Raw genomic sequence first — 22,875 nt, 5'->3', positions numbered from 1 at the left:
GCTTTCCTTGAAACAAAAAAATATTAATGGGAGACCGAATAGAGATATACAAAATTATTGGAGTTTTGATAGAGCAATTGGGGAGAAAATGCTTCCTTTGGCAAGGGGATTGGTAACCAGAAGGTTGGAGATTTAAAATAATTGGCTAAAGAGGAAACTAAAAATTTTCTTCCATGTTGATTTTTAAAAAACCTCTGTTTATTGGAGTATTTAAATTTTTGCACATTCGCCAAAAGCAAAAAGAAGGTCAACGTACAAGCAGTGCAGTCCAAAACAACAGTCATTATTGTGTTAGGAACAACAAGACCAGGTGAATCAGACAAAATCCCCAACTGGTTCCCTCCACAGATGACTAACCCGACTGTACCTGAACAGGGTACAGGCAACAATTTAGACCTGCGTCACACATATAGCTTAAAACAACCCAGGCTAGGCTCATCCGGATCCTGTACAAAACACGGCACTTAAGGAAACTCTCCCGAAAGGGACCACCAAGTAGACACCCCACCTGCCGCCACAATAGAGGGTATTAAGGCCGATCTCGCCAAAAAGGTTCTGACAGCAGAGGGAGACCCAATTCAGGATAAATGTCACCCGCCCAGCCACCCAAAATCAGGATGCAAAAGGATAAAGAAACTGCACAAATCCCACATATAATATCTAGCTGATCACATATAATAGTGTTAATTTAGGATAATTGATGGTGCAAGACATCCCCCCCCAAAGAATTCACTTCCCTGCAAGCAGATAAAATACAGGCAGCCCTTGCCCCTTTCACCCAATGCCAGGAGCAGGACCACACTGAACCAGAGGTTGGCAGATCACCCCAACCCTTGAGGACAGGATTAAATGTGCTCCAATGAACTTGAGCTGCCCGGCCTCCAGATTGAGGTTCCTGAAGCATGGCAGCCAGTTCTCAAACTCGGTTGGGAAATCTCCACCATCTCACCGGAGACACCAGGCTCAGCAGGGCTTCTCATCTGCAACCCTCAGGATGGGCGACAGATCATGCGGAAGTGGGCTTCCACCAAGGATAAAGTTCTCTCTCGCAAGAACCTCCTCATGTGCCGCCATTGCCTTCATAAAGAAACCTCTAAACTCTTGAAACTGGGTTTTGATGTCCTGCACTGCGAAGCCAAGCCATTCAAATGGATTGACTTTCATCGCTAGAAGCCATTATCCGCTGGTGACCACCATGCTGTCCGGGCGGTAATCCTCCCAAAAGTAGCTGCGCCCCCAAAGACTGGGCCCAACCCCCAATTTTTCCAATTGCCATAAGGATTAAAGCCTTTCAACGCTACTCAATAAAGCTGAAACACTGACCAACAACTCTTGATACATTACACGAACGTGCAGACCAGAAAAGGCAAAAGAAATCTTCACAAGAATAACGAAAGAAAGATGAGCAGAACCCGAGCTTATCAAAAATGTAGCCGCTCCCGTGATCATGTGATACCCAATGCAGCAGGTTCTTAATATCTGAAACACGATATTGTATCTAAAAAGGTGGTAAAAATCAAATTTTCATACTTTGCACATCAAAAGACTTACTTGAAGACTGATTTACTGGTCATTGGGAAAATATGGATTGGGGAACTAAATTGAAAAGCTCTTTCGAAGAGCCTGCACAGGCAAATTAGATTGAATGGCCCCCTCTTGTGCTGCAAGACTATGTTCTATTTCTGGTTTCAGTAATCTCTCTCTCTGGATCCATCCTGGGGTTAAGAACAGCGAGAGATATCTTAATCAGATCTTAAATGGATGATTTCCTGTCAGCCTGATACTCGTGTAGCTGGTTTGTAAATTAGGCACATGTTCAACAGATTTTATTGTGTGCGTGTGGATATAAAACACCACCATCTCCAAGTTGCACTGCCAAGACATGCAGCACCCTGACTTGGAAATACATTTTTGTTCCTTTACTGTCCCTGGGCCAAATGGTGGAATTTCATACCCAGCAGCACTATAGGTGTATGGGTGTGCCTATGCCACCTGATTGCAAAGATTCAAGAAGGTGACTCACCACCACTTTCTGAAGATCAATTGGCATGGAGAATAAATGCTCACCTTGCAAGTAACTGCCACAAATGAAGTGAACAAAAGGTGAGGGACTAGAATGGATAGTGGGTGTCACATTAACTTTTGCTGTCGGTCTGTGCAGAATGTTCCAATGTCATGCGCAGGGTCAAATTCTTTCCATGCTTTAATCTTGTATGTGCTGCCAGTGAACTACCGTAAAAGCTCCATTTGCCTTGTTTTTCTGAGGCTACAGATTTTGGCTTTGTTTGGTCTGCTTTCTTAGCCAAAATTGACATGCATAGAACTCAGCATATTAGCAAATGGTGGAGACATTTTTAATAGTCCGTTTCTGATTTGAATTAAGTTTATAGTAACGGAAAACACTATGCAATGCCATGTTGTTCTTTTTTGGTGGGACTGTGATAAATTTGTAGGAGGTCGAGTTTTTTTTTTTTTTTTGTAGATTTAATGATCTGATTTACGTTCATTTACCTTGAGATTGATTGCATGCAATCATTGTCTACACTTCTGCTGATGACTAGATTATGACAATTCACTGCTAAGTTATTAGCTGACTTTATTGTCATGGAGTCAGAGGTTTACAGCATGAAAACAGGCCCTTCGGCCCAACTTGTCCATGCAGTCCAGTTTTTACCACTAAGCTAGTCCCGATTGCCCACATTTGGCCTATATCCCTCTACTCATCTTTCCCATATAACTGTCTAAATGCTTTTTATAAGACAAAATAAGACCAAAATGATGCTCTAATATAACGCCTATTTGAGAAAGTGATTACCAAGTTACAATTCGCCTGAGAAATCTTTAGTAATTTGTTCATGTGACGATTCTGATTTACTGCTTCATATTTGTGACTACAATTTATTTTCCTTTTTAGAGGTTCCCTGAAAACCCTCATTCACACAGTGCACCTGTTGCAGAAGCAGATGGACCTGGGATTTTTGCCTGTAACAGATGTTCTACACCGGTATGTAGTGCTTTATTGGAAGGAGCAGACTAAACTGTAATTAATGAACACTATTGTTAATCTAAACATTTTTCATGTATTATGTCTAAATTAAAAATAAACTTTCATTACCACTTAATCCTAAATATTGTTGAGGGAAGTACATCCATCTATGTGTCACATTCATTTATTCCTCTTCTCCACTGTCTGTCTTTCTCTCTCCCTCCTCCACTAAATCGAGTTGAGTCATGTTTTTGTGCCAGCAGTCCTATAGTTTCTTCTTGAGGTTTGATTTTATTATGTTTGAATACCAGGTAGTCAGCTGTAGAGTGCATCACAACTGAATCTTATCCTGTCTTTCCCTGTCATTCAAATGCATATATTTTCCTGCCAATGTCACTGGGATAGCAGTCCGAAGAGTGAATCCTGTCATCTTTTCCCATTGTTCCAGAGGTGGTCACGATCAACTATCTCTGGAGCAGCGATTGAACTTTTCACTGTACTTTAGTACATGTGACAATAAATCAAATCAGTAGAAGAGAGAATTTTACTGGGGGGGGAATGACCCTTTGAAGCCTGATTCAGGGCAATGTTTACGGTGCACTGGAACTAATGGAGAAATGTTTTGTTAAATGCTTTTGAAATGTTCTATTTCTTCCCCTTTCTTAGAGGCACAATATGGTTCCTCTGTTTTCAAACGCCAACAAAACCAATGTGAACCTCAGCACTATTTCATGTGAACTATATACTTATTTGATATTGTTACTGGTAAAAGTATATACATCTTGAACACATTTATTCTAATGTAAATTTTTGCGTTGGTTGGTTATGCTGGCATGTAGTGCAGAGCCTTTTATGTGAGGCTAAATTAGGTGTTACCTAATCAGCGCCCTTCACCTGGCCTATCTTTCCTCCTTTCTTCAACCATGATGTAATTTATCAGAAAAGAACAATTTTTATCCCCAAAGCATATTCTAGTTACAGTCAACAGAAGGAGTAATTGATCTAATGCCGGGCTTAATACGAGTTGCGCAAAACGCGCTCACCACTTGACGTCCTCTGAAGTTGCCCATCTGTCTTTCAGGAAAGTATAACTGTAAAATTAGAAATTTTGGGCCGCAGGAGAGAATGATGTAAACCTGCATACACTTTACTATCCTGTAGTGACTCAATGAATTGCAACAATGCAAATGCTTACTCCAAATTAGTTTGAGTCAGAGATACGTGACCATGGCTACATTAAAAATACATGTATAGAAGGGAGACATTGAAATTCATTCTTCCTACTTTCCTGGTCGTCTTGTCCAAAAATTCTCTCTTCTACTGATTTGATTTGATTTATTGTCTCATGTACTAAAGTACAGTGAAAAATATTTTTCTGTGGCCAAGGGAACGTACACAGTCGTACATAGTAAACAAAAGAAGAATAATCAACAGAGTACATTGACACACAGTACATCGACAAACCGTGGTTACAGTGCGGAACAAGGGCCAAAAAAAGCAAATGAATGAGCATAGACGTCGTAATTCTGTCTGTGTATCTGTTCCTAACTCAAGTTTTAGCAACAGGTAAACTTATTTGTAGCCACAAAATACTTCAAATTTAATTCAGAGCCTTGGATAACTGGATTCAAGTTAATTATTTCATACAAAAGCCAATTGCAACCTGGAATAGCAATGGACAAGGACTGGTGGTGTGACTACTGTTTCTGCTAACAGCATAGACAAACTAATTCATTCTGGAATGTTTGTTCACAGATATATGTTCTTGATCAAATTACCTCAAAAGCCTTTCCCCAAGACTCTGTTGGAAACGGTCTCTTTTTTGATTGGAGCCTTCAGAGCTTTGATGTTGAACTTTTGTGGACATCTGTTGCACCTGTTGTTTGGGAGCCAGTTTGATGGACACAATTATGGAAAACAAAATGGGGAGTTCTCGTCGTCAGTGGTTTGGGAGGCATTAAAGGTGGTAGTGAGGGGTGAGGTCATCACATTTAAGGCAAAGGTGGATAGGGAGATCTGGGAGGAGTGGCGGCAGGAGGTTTTGAAGATGGATGGAAGATATGTGGAGGATCCGGAGCTGGGGCTATTGGTGAGGAGGAAGGAGTTGCAGGCAAGGTTTGACCTCCTGTCTACGTGGAGAGTAGTTTGACAGTTGAGGCAAGGGGGGGGGGGGGGGGGGGGGGGGGGTTGTGTATGAGTGGCGCGAAGGCCAGTCGATTGCTGGTGGGCCAGCTCCACCAGCAGGCAGCGGCGAGGGAGATCGTGCGGATTAGGGGTGGAACAGGAGGGGTGGTGGTGGCTTCAGAGCAGATGAATAGGGTGTTTGAAGATTATTATAGTGGTTTATATAAGTTGAAGCCGCTGGAGGATGAGTTGGAGATGGTGGTGTCTGGAGGTGGGAGAGGAGGAGAGGGCTGGGTTAGAGGAGCCATTAGATTTGGAGGAAGTGAAGCCAGCGATAGGGACAATGCAGTCAGGTAAGGTACCGGGGCTGGATGGGTTCCTGGTGGAGTTCTATGAAACATTTAAGGAGAGAGAGACGGCTGCCAGAGACAATAAGGCAGGCATCCATTTCATTGTTACTGAAAAAGGAAGGATCCGGTCGAGTGTGGGTTGTATAGGCCCATTTCTATGCTGAATGTGGATGCCAAGACATTGGCAAAGGTGTTGGCGATGAGGCTGGAGGAGTGTCTCCCGAATATGTTGGGAAGGGATCAGATGGGGTTTGTTAAGGGCAAGCAGCTGTTGTTGAACGTGCAGCGGTTGCTGAATGTGGTGCTTTTTCCAGCAGAGGGAAAGGAGTTCGAGGGGATGGTGGCGTTAGATACGGAGAAAGCATCTGACAGAGTGAAGTGGTTCTTTGTTTGCGGCACTGGAGAAGTTTGGAATTGGGCCCAAGTTTGTGGCTTGGATAAAATTGCTATATAAGGATCCGACAGCTTGTGTGCTGAGACACAGTCAAGTACTTTCCACTATTTGGGAGAACGAGGCGGGGTGCCCCATGCCCCCCTTGTTTGCTTTGGCAATTTGCCCTCGACCTTTGCGCTGAGGAGTTCGGGCTTGTGGAGGGGAGGTAGTGAAGTGTGGGTTGGGGCTGTTGAGCACAGGATATCTTTGTACGGAGATGATTTACTGTTGTACATTTTGGACCTGGGCTCTTTGGTGAGGGACATAATGGGGTTGCTAGGAAAATTTGGGGCTTTTCTGGGTATAAATTGAATTTTGGGAAAAGTGAGTACTTCGTCATTTTGTCTTCAGGTGGGGGAGCAGGAGTGGAAGAGTTTCCATTTAGGGTAGCGACAAATCACTTCAGGTACTTGGGGATACAGGTAGCAGGTAAGCTAAATTTCACGAACCTGGTGGGGAAGGTGAAGGAAGATCTGGGAAGGTGGGATCGTCTCCCTTTGTCGTTGGCTGGCCGGATGCAGGCAGTCAAAATGAATATTTTGCCACGGTTTTGTTTTTGTTCCAATGTCTACCAGTCTTTTTGCCAAAGGCATTTTTCTGAGGGATGGATAGGCTGGCCTCGTCGTTTGTGTGGCAAGGAAGGCTGTGCCAAAGGGTAGGGGGAGGGGGGGGGCTTGGCTCTTTTGAATTTGATGCACTACTACTGGCGGCAAATGTGGAGAAGGTGCGGGGCTGGAGTAAGGAGACGGATGCTTTGTGGGTGCAGATGGAAGCCATTCGGCTCATCGAGTCTGCACCGACCCTCTGAAAGAGTTCATTACTTAGGCCCATGCCTCCACCCATCCCCGTAACCCCATCTAACATTTTAGGCAGTAAAGGGCAATTTATCATGGCCAATCCACATAATCTGCACAACTTTGGACTGTGGGAGGAAACTGGAGCACCCAGAGGAAACCAATGCAGACACGGGGAGAATGTGCAGACTCCACACAGTCTTGCGCTGGGGGCGCGAGCAACAGTGCCACTGCCGCTCACCTGGGGCAGTATTCCGGGAATGCCGTAGTGGTAACCACTCGAGGAGGGATTTGGGTATATGCAGGTGCGGAATTTCACCAGAAAAGTTTTCCCAAGTGAGGGTGTAGTGTACTGTTGATGTTAAAATGTACTGCTTCGAGGAGCAGCGCGAGGAGATGCGCAAGGAGATGTCGGCAATTGAAGGACTCGGGATCACCCAGAAGGCCCACGAAGCTAAGATCCAGGAGGTACAGAAAAGAGTCAGTCAGAACGAGGACGAGCTCGTGGGCCTGGCGGTGAGAGTGGAGCAGAACGAGGTGCTACACGAGAGGTGGGCGGGAAGACTCGAAGACCTGGAGAACAGGTCGAGGAGAAAGAATCTGCGAATCCTGCGTCTCCCTGAGGGAGTGGAGGGGGCTGATGCCGGGGCATACGCGAGCACGATGCTCGAGGCGATGATGGGCACGAAGGCCCCTTCGAGGCCGCTGGAGTTGGACGGGGCACATTGGGTGCTGGGGAAGAAGCCCCAGGCAAATGAGCCGCCAAGGGCGATGGTGGTGAAGTTCCACCGGTTCATGGACAGAGAGTGGGTCCTGAGATGGGCCAAGAAGGAGCGGAGCAGTAAGTGGGACAATGCAGAGATCCGAATATACCCGGACTGGAGCACGGAGGTTGCAAAGCGGAGAGCGGGTTTCAACCGGGCCAAAGCGGCATTGTACCAGAAAGATGTGGAATTCGGAATGCTGCAGCCAGCACGACTGTGGGTCACATACAAGGACCAACACTATTACTTCGAAACGCCTGAAGAGGCGTGGACCTTTGTGCAAGCCGAAAAGTTGGACTCTAACTGAGGGTTTGTGAGGGTGGGGGGGGATGTTTTCGGGTTTGATGTGTGATGGTTGTTGTATATAGGGGGTCAATCACGCGCAGGAAATGTTACATGTGCTGGGGGAGAGAGACAAGGCCGCGACAGGAGCTGCGCCAGAGGGGGCGGAGCGGGCTTTGGAAAGCGCGGGGTGTTTTCCCGCGCGCGGGAAGAAAGGCGGGAAGGGGAACGAAGGAACGCATATTGATTGGGAGACTCCCACACGGGGAGGTCAATGGGACGGCGGGGGAAGCCGGGGTCAGCAGGTGTCAGCTGACTTACGGGAGTGACATGGGGGGAGCAAAAAAGCTAGACGGGTCGGGGGGGGGGGGGAAGTGGGGGGGAAAAAGGGTTGCTGCTGCACTGGCCGAAAGGGAATGAGACACACAGGAGGTGGTCGGGACGTGGGTCCTCCGTCTGGGGGACTGGAGGGTGAGGGAGGCGTGGACACGGGGCTGGCCCAGAAAAGGAGATGGCTAGTCGGCGGGGCGTGGGGGGAGGTGAGAGCCCCTCCAATCCGGCTGATAACGTGGAATGTGAGGGTCCTGAATGGGCCGGTGAAGAGGGCTCGAGTGTTCGCGCACTTAAAGGGACTGAAGGCGGACGTGGCCATGCTCCAAGAGACACACCTGAAGGTGGCGGACCAGGTCAGGCTAAGAAAGGGATGGGTAGGGCAGGTATTCCACTCTGGACTGGACGCGAAGAATAGAGGGGTGGCAATATTGGTGGGAAAGCGGGTGTCATTTGAGGCCAAGACTATTGTAGCGGACAATGGAGGGCAATATGTAATGGTGAGTGGTAGGCTGCAAGGGACGTGGGTAGTGTTGGTAAACGTATACGCCCCGAACTGGGATGATGCAGGATTCATGAAGCGCATGTTGGGGTGCATTCCGGACCTGGAGATAGGAGGCCTGATAATGGGAGGGGACTTCAATACAGTGTTGGATCCAGCACTGGACCGCTCCAAATCAAGGACTGGAAAGAGACCGGCGGCGGCCAAGGTACTTAGGGGGTTTATGGATCAGATGGGGGGAGTGGACCCATGGCGGTTTGCAAGGCCGCAGGCCAGGGAATTTTCTTCTCCCATGTACACAAAGCCTACTCCCGGATAGATTTCTTTGTTCTGGGTAGGGTGCTCATCCCGAGGGTGGAGGGGACTGAGTATTTGGCTATAGCTGTTTCGGACCATGCCCCGCACTGGGTGGAACTGTAGCTGGGAGAGGAGAGGGACCAACGCCCGTTGTGGCGGCTGGATGTGGGACTGCTGGCGGACGAGGTGGTGTGTGGGAAGGTGCAGGGGGCGGCCTAAGAGTATGGGGAAAAGGCTAGTCGGATGCTGGCACACCCGCTCCGTAAGAGGATGGCAGCGAGGGAAATAGAGGGAGTCAAAGATGGAAGGGGAGCCGCGGTTTGGAGTGCGACGAAAATAAACGAGGTATTCAAGGCCTTTTATGAAGAACTGTACAGATCCCAGCCCCCAGCGGGGGAAGAGGGGATGAGACGATTCCTAGATCAGCTGAGATTCCCGAGGGTGGAGGAGCAAGAGGTGGCTGGTTTGGGGGCACCAATTGGGTTGGAGGAGCTGAGCAAGGGTTTGGGGAGCATGCAGGCGGGGAAGGCCCCGGGACCGGATGGATTCCTGGTGGAGTTCTACAGGAAGTACGCAGACCTGTTGGCCCCGCTACTGGTGAGGACCTTTAATGAGGCAAGAGAGGAGGGGACCCTGCCCCCGACGATGTCGGAAGCGACAATTTCTTTGATCCTAAAGCGGGACAAGGACCCACTGCAATGTGGATCGTACAGGCCGATCTCGCTCCTCAATGTGGATGCAAAGTTGCTGGCAAAAGTGCTGGCCACGAGGATCGAGGACTGTGTCTCGGAGGTAATCCACAAGGACCAGACGGGATTTGTAAAGGGCAGGCAACTAAACACCAATGTGCGGCGGCTCTTAAACGTGATAATGATGCCATCGGAGGAGGGAGAGGCGGAGATAGTGGCAGCTATGGACGCGGAGAAGGCCTTTGACCGAGTAGAGTGGGAGTACCTCTGGGAGGTGCTGCTTAGGTTTGGGTTCGGGGTAGGGTTTACCAATTGGGTTAAGCTCCTTTACAGAGTCCCGATGGCGAGTGTAGTGACGAACTGGCGGAGGTCGAAGTACTTTCGACTGTACCGAGGGACGAGGCAGGGGTGCACCCTGTCCCCCCTGTTGTTCGCATTGGCGATCGAACCATTGGCCATGTCATTGAGCGAGTCTAATAAATGGAGGGGGGTGGTCCGAGGGGGAGAAGAGCATCGGGTGTCGCTATATGCGTATGACCTGTTGCTGTACGTGGCGGATCCAATGGAGGGGATGGTGGAGGTCATGCAGACTCTAAGGGAGTTTGGGGAGTTTTAGGGCTATAAGCTCAATGTAGGGAAGAGTGAGCTCTTTGTATTACAGGGGGACCAAGAAAGAGGGATAGGGGACCTACCGCTGAGGAGGGCGGAGGGGAGCTTTCGGTATCTGGGGATCCAGATAGCCAGGAGTTGGGGGACCCTACATAAACTGAATCTGACGAGATTGGTGTAGCAAATGGAGGAGGATTTCAAAAGATGGGACATGTTACCGCTCTCGCTGGCGGGTAGAGTGCAGTCGGTCAAAATGGTGGTCCTTCCGAGGTTTCTGTTTGTGTTTCAGTGCCTTCCCATCGTGATCACTGAGGCCTTTTTTAAGAGAGTAGGTAGGAGCATTATGGGGTTTGTGTGGGCGAATAAGACCCCGAGGGTAAGGAGAGGGTTTCTGGAACGCAGTAGGGACCAAGGAGGGTTGGCGCTGCCAAACCTAGGGAGCAACTACTGGGCAGCAAATGTGGCGATGATCCGCAAGTGGGTTATGGAGGTAGAGGGGGCGGCATGGAAGAGGATGGAGATGGCGTCCCGTAAAGGAACGAGCCTGGGGGCGTTGGTGACGGCACCGCTGCCGCTCTCGCCGTCAAAAGTATACCACGAGCCCGGTGGTGGCGGCAACGCTCAGGATCTGGGGCCAGTGGAGACGGCACCGGGGTGCAATGGGAGCATCGGTGTGGTCCCCGATCAGGGGTAACCACCGGTTTGTCCCGGGGAAGATGGACGGGGGGGGTTCCAGAGCTGGCATCGGGCGGGGATTGGAAGAATGGGGGACCTGTTCATCGACGGGACGTTTGCGAGCCTAGGGGCACTGGAGGAGAAGTTCAAGTTAACCCCGGGAAATGCCTTTAGGTATATGCAGGTGAGGGCTTTGGTGAGGCGACAGGTGAGGGAATTCCCGTTGCTCCCGGCACAAGAAGTTCAAGATAGGGTGATCTCGGGTGTATGGGTCGGGGAGGGCAAGGTGTCGGAAATACACCAGGAGTTGAAAGAGGGGGAAGCGCTGGTAGAAGAGTTGAAGGGTAAATGGGAGGGGGAGCTGGGGGAGGAGATCGAGGAAGGTCTGTGGGCTGATGCCCTAGGTAGGGTTAATTCCTCCTCCTCCTCATGTGCCAGGCTCAGCCTGATACAATTTAAGGTGGTCCACAGAGCGCACTTGACGGGGGCGAGGTTGAGTAGGTTCTTTGGGGTAGAGGACAGATGTGGAAGGTGCTCAAGGAGCCCGGCGAACCATGTCCATATGTTTTGGTCATGCCCGGCACTGGAGGGGTTCTGGAGAGGAGTGGCGGGAGCAATATCTCGGGTGGTGAAAGTCCGGGTCAAGCCAAGCTGGGGGCTAGCAATATTTGGAGTAGTGGACGAACCGGGAGTGCAGGAGGCGAAAGAGGGTTGGGGAAACTGGCACGTACGTGTGAGGGCCAGTGTACAAAGCTGTGTAAATATATCATTTTGCCTTGTATATATCTTGCTCTGCGCGATTTCTCGTTTTTTTGTTTGGATTTTTTGTTACGAGAGGGGGGGAGGGGGGAGGGGGTTACTGTTTGTAAGGTAAGAGAGAAAAATTGTGTTCAAAAACTTTAATAAATATATATTTTTAAAAAAGAAACGTCAACAATTTCAATGGACAGCGGACTTTCGACAGGCGTTTGACTGCCTGAAATCTGTGATCACCAAGGTTCCTGTATTGGAGAATTGCAAGGGACTCTGTGGTCAGATTGAACTAAAGTATCTGATTCTAATGAGAATTGCCAAGGCGTAGAGGAATGGATGGATCGTGCAGAGACTTTGTTCAAAGAGACTGTCAATCGAGAAGGATTTTGGTTTGAGGAAGAAGAAGAAAGAAAATGGACTATATTGTTATACCTGTTTGCGTGTGTTGTTTTTTTTTAAAACGCAAAGGTATATTTACTGTGTACATTTCTTAGTGGATGGTGCAAAAGTGAAAAATGAAACCATCTTGAAGTTGATGGTTTATTTATTTTTTCTTGGGGGGAGGTGTCATGTGAGAGTGCCTTTAAGAAATGGATGTTTAAGCAATGTACCTTTAAGAAATGCAGTGATGTCAGAGTGTGGGTGGAGCTTGGTTTTAGTTCAGCCATTTTGCAGTTTAGTTTCAGTTTGAGAAGAAAGCTGAAAAGTGCCTGGCTGGTTTGAGAGAGCAGCTGAAAAGCGCCTGGCTGGTTTGATGAGAGCTGCTGAAATGGAGAACGCCAGTTTTGATGAGAAGGCTGGGAGTGTTTGTGTGTTTTGCAAAGAGCTGCAAGAAGAAAAGCACAGCTGGTCTGGTGATGTCTGAAAATCCAAAGACTATAAGTATATTGAGTGTAATCTCATGTCTGTTGTTAAAGGTGAAGTCTTTTGGAAGTTTGAAGGAACATTTTGAGGGATTATTTACTATTGTATTATTTTCGGGGTTATCTTTGAAGTAAGGGGTGTTAAGTGATCCAATGTTTATTTAAAAGGTTAAGTTGAGTTCATGGAATAAACATTGTTTTGTGTTTAAAAACCCACGTGTCCATGATTGCAATACCACACCGTGTGCTTCAAAAGCAACAATACATTAAAGGGGGAGGTTGGTTGAACTCCATGATACATTTTGGGGGTTCTGAAAACGCCTCTCCCATAACATGTTAGTGTGCAATATCCTACCAGTTTTTTTCATCTTCATATATTTTAATCAGTGTACATAACTGAAAATATACTTATGTTCAAAAACTCAATAAAAACATTTGTATTAAAAAAACATTTCCAGTCTGTCCAACTCTTAAAGAGCTAAAGAGAGGGAGAAATGTAAGAGATTATATACTGTATAAGGGTGGGTGGAGCAGCTGGAACAGAGTAGGAATTGCTAGATGGGAGCTAGGAGAGATTGCATCAAAGATATGAAAGGAAACAGTGGCAGTGTGAAGGGCGATTGAAGGTGCTATTAGTGGCATTAAAGGTAAGATGTCATAATGTGTTATGGAGAAACAAAGGTCAGTGCTTAGTGAAGACAAAACAAAAGAGCAAGTGATGACCCAGTGGGGAAGGTAAGTGGCTGTATTGGGGACAAAAAATGTTTTGTGTATTTTAAAAGATGGAGGAGAAAGGTCACATAGTCTAAAGTTGCTGAGCCCCGAGAGGAGCAAATGGTTGTTTTATAGACCGGAGGGAAGTATACAGCATTGTTCTCCCTGACACCACTCGTTTTGCTATATTAATGACCTGAGCATATGTAGGACACAATTTCAAGGTTTGCAGCTGACATGAAACTGGAAAATGTTGTAAAGTTAGTAGCATCCTTCAAATGGTCATAGACTGGTGAAATTGGAACATATGACAGATGAACGTTAATGTATGATGTGGTGCATTTTTGGTAGGAAGAATAAGCTCCTCTCCCTTAGCACTGCACTGAAATGTCAGCTCAAGGTTATAATGCTGTAATCCTGAAGGTTGCTATTAAGTCCACACCCTTCAGACTTGGTGGCAAAATGGCTGCAAATTGGACCTTTGCCTGTTGGACCTCCATGCCTTTCCCTTTCTTTCTGAAGGTGTATTGTTAAAATAACTTCAGATAACAGCAAGCTCGTAAGTGTCCTGTGCGCTCTTTTATTTTTTGCTTTGCAAAAATTGTTCCGTCTAAAAATTAAGCTTTAAGAAAATGGCAATATATAATAAATACTGTCATTGTTGTATGTCACTTCCCTATATATTGAGTAAATAAATATGAAGGGGTTGTTATTTTCTATTCACTGTCACTTTTCTAAAATAAATGGGAAGTGATTTACTTAATCCCTGAAAATCTGTGCTACTTGCATCTGTTAAATTAGTCTGGTAAAAGCTAAGGTTATGTACCTGTAATATTAATTGACCAGTTTCCTTTATTGATGAACCAATTATAAAATATGAATCCCGGTTCACCATTCTTGCAGTTGCAGCAGATCAATTTGAGATGCAGTTTGAATAATGAAGCTGACAGCAGCACTTTAATCCTAAATCTAAAATGCATTTAATGATTTTTTGGACATTGAAACCAACTGGGTATTATGGGATACCTTGAGACTTTCTCAGGGTGGTGTTTGGATGGAGATTTTAAAAAATGTTTTGAATTTTCAAGCTTGTTTCAAAAGATGCTTTTCCCAGCAGCTCAAAAGTTGAGAAGCTGCTAAGTGATGGCCAGTGCATTGTACACCGGAAATTAAGTTGTTGTTCCAATCTGTTCCTGCAAAATGTGGCTAGTTATTAGTGGGATAAGGGCTCATTTGTTTGATCTCTTGTATGGAGTGGAGGAAGGACGGGGAAGGATTTTAATTTCAAATTAATAATTGGTGCGATTGCTGCATTGGGCAGTGAGCTAAAATTTATATCTCCTAACTTGAGTATATGTATGTTTCTGTCAGAAACTAATTCGTGAGAGACTAGGATCCATTGGTAAGCATATTAATGGGCCCTAATTTGCTTTGTCTGTGCATCTACCTACCTCTGCTGATAGACAAACTTGCCATGTATATTTACATTTTCATATTTTACATGGAAAATTTCTGAAAATGTGAACTAATAGCGTCACTCCGGGAAACCGGGCATCAAGGACCCGAGTGAACAGGGTGCATCTCCTTAAACAATTGGAATGAGGGATTACTAAATTATCAGCGCACTGACGGAGAAGGAAGTATACATGATGTTGGGAAAATTCAATGTTAAATTGAGTACAGAAGGAAATGAATGGGGACAAATTTTTACTTGAAGCCAGAAGGAAATAAATGCATTTTTAAAATCTCGCAATTCTTAACCCCCCTACAAGAATGACGTTCCACACTTGTAATATTTCATTTCCGGTACCAGATTGCTTGATTGCTAGCAATTAACTCTTATTACATTGTTAAAAGGTTGCTTAGTCTTGAAATTACTACCTCTGGCAAAGATTCATTCAGACTTGAAACGTTAGCTCTATTCTTCTCCCACAGATGCTGTCAGACCTGCTGAGATTTTCAAATATTTTGTTATTGTTTGAAATTACTTTGTCTACCATGCAAATTTAACAACTTTCCACCATTCAATGCATCTCAATGGAGAGAGAGAGACGGGCAATGAGATGCCATTTTCAGAAAGCAAATGTCAGAGCAGCACAGTTTGGACAACATTTAGATTTTTGAGTTGAAACCCACATCTACCATGAACCTGAAGTTTCTGTACAATCTTTGCACTAATAACAGCAAGCAGCAGCCTTGTTATTTTGACAGCAAAATCTGGACCATTGTTTTCTTTTGATCAGAATATATCTGCAACATTTTTACATTTGTCCTTGTACTCTTTTTTCAGACTTCTCCTACTGGAGGGAGGGCCAGGCTCTGCCTCGTGCTTGCTCGGAAACAAACATATGGTGTCTTGGGGTTTTGAGGATATGCTGTCTGCACCGGAGAGCAACAACAGTTCCAGTGACAACAAAGGTACATCTTTTTTTCCTTTGATCAGGTTTGAACAAAAGAGAAAGAAAGGAGATGATAATGTGAGCATTGAAAATTTATGTAGAATCATCAATTTTTCAAATTTCAGAGCAAAATTGTGTAATGGCAATGTGGCAATTACTTTATTAAAGCAATCCAGTAAAGTAAGGGTGGGATAATGTGAAGGAGCAGATCCTGCTATATGAATCAGCATTACAGATAAGTAGTATAAAAGAGAGCACGGGGTGATTTAAGGTTTAAATACTGTAAAGCTTCCTTATGATTGGGATGCAGTTCACTTTGAGTAGTTGGTATATATTGTGTGATGTGAGACAAAAGCGATGGTGAATTAATGGTATGGAATATTTTAGTTCTGGAAGTACTGTGGTGTTTTTTTGCCCTCAGGACAAGGAATGATAGTTGAATATTTCCAAGGGAAGTGCAGCGTATAAAGTTCCTTCTATAAAGCCACTGCAGTTGACCACTAATCCAACAGTAGTGTGACATTACGATAAAATAACACGCCTTCAAATTCTTAACAGGTTACAAAATTTTGGATAATGATTGGTGCTGATGCCGGTAATGTGAAATGCTATGTTTCTGTTTATTTCTGACCTTTTTCTATTTGACCTTTTTTCCTGCTTTAATGTCATCTCTGATATCTATTACTTCCTGCTTTGTTTGTTCAACTTTTCATTCTGAAATTTTCTCCTGCTTTTTTTGTCCCTTTTTCATCCCAATGTTTCTTGATCTGGCTTCTGGCCTATGTTCCTGCCCCTTTCACTATCTGCCATTTTCTGGCTTACTGTGCAGCTGAGATTTGGTTTCACAGCATCACTTGCAGCTTGTAGAAATGATTGGAGAGAAGCTAATACATTTGCCACATCTCCCTGAAAGCACGGAGCCATATTGATTGATTGTAGCATTCTGGACCCAGTATATGGAATGAAAATCAGAATTACAGAACTTAAAACAAAAACTGCAAATGTTGAAAATCTAAAATTAAAACAGAAGTTGTAAAGTAAAGAGAATGAATGGTTATGACATTTTCAGGTACATCTCATTGAAACTAAATCAGAAGAGAATGGGCATATCAGGAAGCAATGAAAAATAGAGAAAGTGGTAGAGAGCCAACACATTACACTTCTTTCCCATTGGGTCTCAGAGGGAATGTTAAGAAAACCCAAATGAAAATGAGAATACAAATAGTTTTATGGATGAAGAAAACAAATAACTGGAAAACATTTTAGGAGTTACAATAAATACCTTCTTACCGTTATAAAAGCAAATTCTGTTTTCTACAGTCGTAAGTATTATTGTTAGTGTTTTTTCTGGCTTTTACTAACCATCACCATTGCCTAATCTTTTTTTAAAAGATTTTTTTATTCTCCTTTTTCACATTTTCTCCCAAATTTACACCCACCAACAATAAACAATAATCAGTAACAAATATGTCAATCCCCATATCAATAACAACGATCCCATCCTCCCATCAAACCCCAAACATTAACCCGCATGTTCACACAAACAAATGACAAAAAATAATTGGGGATCACCCATAGTCGCCATTAACACACACAGCCCCCCCTCCCCCAACCCTCCCACCCACATGCCCCAACTAATGTTCGATGTTATCCAGTTCTTGAAAGTGCAAAATGAATTATGCCCATGAATTGTAGCACGCCTCCATCCTTCCCCTCAGTTCAAACTTAATCTTCTCAAGAGCCAAGAATTCCAAAAGGTCCACCTGCCACGCCAGGGCAGAGGGTGGAGAGGTTACTCTCCAACCGATCAGGATCCGCCTTCGGACGATCAACGAGGCGAAGGTTACAACATCTGCCTCCACACCCGTTTCCAACCCTGGCTGGTCCGACACCCTGAATATGGCCTCCCGAGGGCCCGGGTCCAGTTTCACGTGCACCACTTTAGAAATTGCCCTAAAAACCTCCTTCCAGTAATCCTCTAGCTTGGGACAGGACCAAAACATATGAACATGATTAGTCGTCCCCCCCCCCCCCCCCCCCACACGCAACGTTCACACACATATTCTACTCCTTCAAAGAATCGTCTCATCCTCGCCCTCGTGAGGTGTTCTCTGTATACCATCTTGAGCTGTATCAGCCCCAAACCTCGTGCACGAGGTGGCGGTATTCACTCTCTGGAGCACCTCACACCAGAACCCGTCCTCCATATCCTCTCCCAGCTCTTGCTCCCACTTTGCTTTGATCCCTTCCAGTGGTGCCTTCTGCTCTTCCAAAATAGCTCCGTAAACCGCTGACACCCTTCTTCAGTTCCCCTGTCATCAGCACCTCCTCCAGCAATGTGGAGGCCGGCTCCACCGGGAAGCTCTGTATCTCCTTTCTGGCAAAATCCCAAACCTGCATGTATCTAAACATTTCCCCCTGCTCCAGCCCATACTTCACTTACAGCTCCTTCAACCCTGCAAACCGACCCCTAAGAAACAAATCTTTTAGTGTCTTAATCCCCTTCTCCTCCCTTTTCCGAAAATTTCCATCCCTCTTCCCTGGCTCAAATCTTTCCTCCGAATCGGCATTTCCCTTGACGCTGTCCCCAACCCGAAGTGTTGGCAAAAACTGCCTCCAAATTTTCAATGAAGTTATTATTACCGGACTCCCTGATTATTACCGGACTCGCTGAGTATTTCCCGGGGCTATCTGGAGCGGCGCTGTTGCTAGTGCTTTCAATCCCGACCCCCTACACAAGCTCTCCTCCATTCTGACCCACTGGGAATCAACCCCTCTGACCCAGCTCCGAACCTTCTCCACATTCGCCGCCAGTAGTAGTACAGCAGGTTCGGGAGACCCAAACCCCTTGCCTGCCTTCCCCTGTGTAGCAGCACCTTTCTCACTCTGGCCACCTTCCCTCCCCATAAGAACGAAGTAATCGTCAGGCATTGAAAAATAAACAGAAATCGCGGCAACGCGTTCATTTTAACCGCCTGTACCCGACCCACCAGTGACAGAGGGTGACCATCCCACCTTTTGCCTAATCTTCTTGACTCAATTTTTGAAGCTGAATCAGTTGATTGCACTTCGTGAGTAGTTATACGAGTTCAGTTAATTATACTTAGTAAGTAGCTGAATACACATGCCAGAAAGGTCAAAATTTGATCCTGTTCTAATCTTGGTCAAGTTATCAGTGGGAAAAGTACAATTGGTTTCAGTCCACAGAAACATTGACCAGAGTTTCCATCCTGATGGTGACAGTACTTCCACTCTTCCTATTAATGGTGAAGATGTTGATTATAGAACCCCTGCAGTGCAGAAAAAGGCCATTCGACCCATAAAATCTGCACCGACCCTCTGAAAGAACATCCCACTCAACCTACACATCTTTGGATATTAATGGTCAATTTAGCATGGCCAATCCGCCTAACCTGCACATCGTTGGACTGTGGGAGGAAACCGGAGCACCCGGAGGAAACCCGCGCAGGCATGGGGAGGAAGTGCGAACTCCACACAGATTGTTGCCCAACGCCGGAATTGAACCCGAGTCCCTGGCGCTGTGAGGCAGCAGTGCTACCCACTGTGCCACCGTGTCTCCTCTGTTGATGATCCCTCCCCTGGAATAGTTTGTTAATTCACAGATACACATTGTTCATGCCTACACATGAGGAACTTCCGTTTGGATCCATATGGCACGTATATATTATTTCTTGATTGATTTCAGTGTTTTTGTGACCATGCAGCATACATGTGGAGGACAAGTGCTAATTTGTATGTCAGAATGCGTAAGTGGTATTTTGTGATTGGCATAAATGCAAATCACTTTCAATCTCTTAATACCTTTCAATTATGGTTTGAGTTTGGTGGAAGTACATTGGGTGTTGGCTTAATTTTGAGTCATTGCTATTTTGGGCTTGTTGCTGATGCAGAATGTTTTCCATGATTGCCAATGCACTCCAAAAAGGAAAACTGCTGTTTGACAGTTCTGAGGTGTTGTGACAGTAGAGTAGAATACCTTTGCCCAAGTGTTTCTTTTATTTTGGAGGCCACGTCTATGTTGTTAAAGTGGAAAGCATTGTTGAATTATGTTTCCTTGATGCATACAAACAGTAAACATACAGCAGTTATTTTGCTTGTTTTAAGCCCTGCAAAGAAGCAATGATTATGTCAGAAGTATTAGTATTATTTGCACAAGCCCAATTCAATTCCCCCTCCCCCACTTAGTTTCACAAGTATTCTATATTTTAGATATTTTAATTCAATTTGTTGCAGTGATGTGCAGCATTAGACATCACCAAATATTATGCTTTTTGGAAATAGTGGTATAATAGTTGAAATCTAATTTAATGCTGATGTTCATTTGTCCAAAGTGCTTTAGTAATCCCACGCACGCTTTTAAAAACATTTTTGGGCTCTTGTGTATAATACAATTCATAGAAGTAAATGTTCCAGCTTTCATCTAGAAATACAAGGCAAATTCTAGAGGTGGACTGTTGTGCATTTCTGCACGGTTTCCAGCACCAGTAAATATCACCTATAATGGCAGCATATATTGCTTTGGGGGTGAAGCTACACATTGATGAACCCACTGTCCTGATTCCTCAATTTTTTGCTTAACCTGATGTGTTTGCTTTTCCTGGCTCAACAATTGGAAGTTGTTACCAGAATTTGCATTTGCTCCTTAAATTAACGCATGGATTCAGCACCTTCCGCTGACTTTTCTGCTTCTGTAAGAACAAGGGACACTGCAACTGACACAGCCTCTCCCTTTACTCAGAGACCGACAATTCCCTGTCGTTGTTTTACTTAATATTCTGCCCTGCTTAAATCTCATTTATGCTACGTATCCAAAGTCTTCAAGCTACTGTTTCTCAAATGATTTTTCTTCCTTTGTAATTTATGCTAGTGTGATAGAGTTCAACTTTAAAGTCAACAAAGTCTGTTTTTTTTTCTCCAAGACATGATGCATTGAAAATTCCCTCCATTGTGTTGTGCAGCACTACAGCTTTGCTAATTGAGATAAATTTTGAACGGATCTAACAACTCAGGAGCATCGAGACACAGAGATCTGGGCGGCAGGTCCACAGATCCTTAAAAGTGGCAGCACAGGTGGAAATGGTGGTAAAGAAAACATATGGCATGCTTGCCTTCATAGGACGGGGTATCGAGTATAAAAGCTTGAAAATTGTTAGTTATATAGAATGTTGGTTCGGCAACATTTGGAATACAGTGTCCAATTCTGGTCACCGCATTACAGAAGGAGACTTTGGAGAGAGTACAGAAAAGGTTTACCAGGATGTTGCCTGGTATGGAGGGTATTAGCTATGAGGAGAGATCGAATAAACTGGGATTGTTCTTCCGAGAGAGACGGAAGCTGAGGGGCGACCTGATAGAAGTTTATAAAATTATGAGGGGTATAGATAGGGTGAACAGTTGGAGGCTTTTTCCAGGGCGGAAATGACAATTACAAGAGGGCACAAGTTCAAGGTGAGGGGGGGATAGGTTCAGTGGAGATATGCAGGGGAAGATGTTTTACACAGATGATGCTGGTGGCCTGGAATGGACTGCCAAGTGAGGTGGTTGAGGCAGATACATTAGCGACCTTTAAGACTTATTTGGATAGGCACATGAACAGACGGGGTATAGAAGGATATAGGCGGTTGGTCCAGATGGGATTCTTGATCAGTCCGGCTTGGATGCCCGAAGGGCCTGTTCCTGTGCTGTATTGTTCTTCTTAAGACAGGCACCTATGAGGCGCTGTGGGCCGTTGGCAGCAGAAGAATTGTAGACAACAACAATATGTAAACTCATGGCCTGGTATATCCTCCACTCTTCCACAACCATAAAGCCATGAGATCAACTCTGGTTCAGGGAAGAGTGCAAGGGCAGCACCAGGCATGCTTAAAAATGAGGTGTCAACTTGGTGAGAATACAACACAACTACTTGCGCGTCAAACAATGAAAGCCGCATCTGATCAAGCTGAGCGACCCCACAACCAACGGATCAGATCTCAGCTCTGCAGTCCTGCATTTAGTCGTGAATGATGGTGGAGATATGAACATGTAAATTAGGAGCAGGAGCAGGCTTTTCAGTCTCTCATGCCTCTGCCATTCAATAAGATCATGGCTGATCTGATTGTCACCTTGCCTCCACATTCCTGCCTACCCTGAGAACCTTTCATCCCCTTGCTAATCAAGAATCTATCTACCTGCCTTAAATATTCAAAGGTTCTGCTTCCACTGCTTTTTTGAGGAAGAGAGTTTGAGAGTCACGGTCCTCTGAGCTAAAATGATTCTCCTCATCTCAGTCTTAAATGAGCGACTCTATATTTTTAAACAATGACTCCTAGTTCTATAGTTCTAGATTCTCAGAGAAGAGGAAACATTCTCTCCATAGCCACCCTGTCAATGCCCCTCAGGATCTTGAAAGGTTTTGATCAAGTCTCTACTGTCTCTTCTAATCTCGAGTGGATACAAACTTAACCGCTTCAAAAATAAGAACCCGCCCATTCCTGGTGTTAGTCTAGTAAACTTTCTCTGAACTGCTTCTAATGCACAAATACTGTATGCAATACGACAGGCTGCCATTGGCTGGCAGTGAGATTTTCTGGTGCCATGCCGTAAACAGGGTTTCCTGTTGTAAGCTCCAGGAGACACGAGGGAGGGAATCCCGCCGACTAGAAATGCCAGCCTATGTATGGGTAACAGCGAAGAGGGAACTCTGCTCCTTTCTCCCCAATCCTTCTGCAAGCCCATGCCTTATCCGTTCTCTGACCAATCAAAACCTGCAGGCAGCGTTTTCAATGTAAACAATGCTGCTGCCGACTTGAGAGAAAAGGGACCGGATTGTCGGTCAATGTTTTTAAATCATCTCTATGCAGAATCTGGAAAGATCACCAATCCCAGCATAAAACCTTTAGGCCCGTATATGAATAACTTTCTTTTGGACACAAACAATTTAACTTACTCTCCCAAGTGTGCGCGCGTATGAGAGAGAACATTTGAGTTTTTGGGGGAAGATCATGTGTTCAGTGTAATAAATGCCATTTCATTTTCTTTTTAAAAATTTCAGTTTTTCTAATCTCTCCACAAACTGCAATCCCTCATTCCTGGTATCATTCTGGTAAATCTCTGCACCCTTGCAAAAGTGTGGTGCCCAAGAATGGATATCACTTCAGATGTGACACCTGTTCACCAAAGTACTTTAATTATGTTGTTAGATGGCGATAGAACATGACATCCAAATTTGTAGAAAATACTAAAATAAGGATAAAAGAGGTAATTCTGAGAAGGGCTATTAACAATATGATGAGATGAGCAAGAAAAAAA

At 45.1% G+C, this 22,875-nt stretch overlaps 1 protein-coding gene across 1 annotated transcript in view; it reads left to right on the top strand.

Moving 5' to 3' along the window:
- The window catches only part of LOC140397295 (probable E3 ubiquitin-protein ligase HECTD4), a 561,188-nt gene that overhangs the window by 63,131 nt on the left and 475,182 nt on the right, over positions 1–22,875 (top strand). The window contains 2 exon segments of the mRNA XM_072486148.1: positions 2,915–3,004; positions 15,456–15,583. Coding sequence (XP_072342249.1) covers positions 2,915–3,004; positions 15,456–15,583 — 218 coding nt within the window.

The sequence above is a fragment of the Scyliorhinus torazame genome, chromosome 1, assembly GCF_047496885.1.
Source record: "Scyliorhinus torazame isolate Kashiwa2021f chromosome 1, sScyTor2.1, whole genome shotgun sequence".
Classification (NCBI taxonomy): Eukaryota; Metazoa; Chordata; class Chondrichthyes; order Carcharhiniformes; family Scyliorhinidae; genus Scyliorhinus; species Scyliorhinus torazame.
Note: the sequence above shows the minus strand (reverse complement) of the source record. Positions and strands in the feature narration are given on the sequence as shown.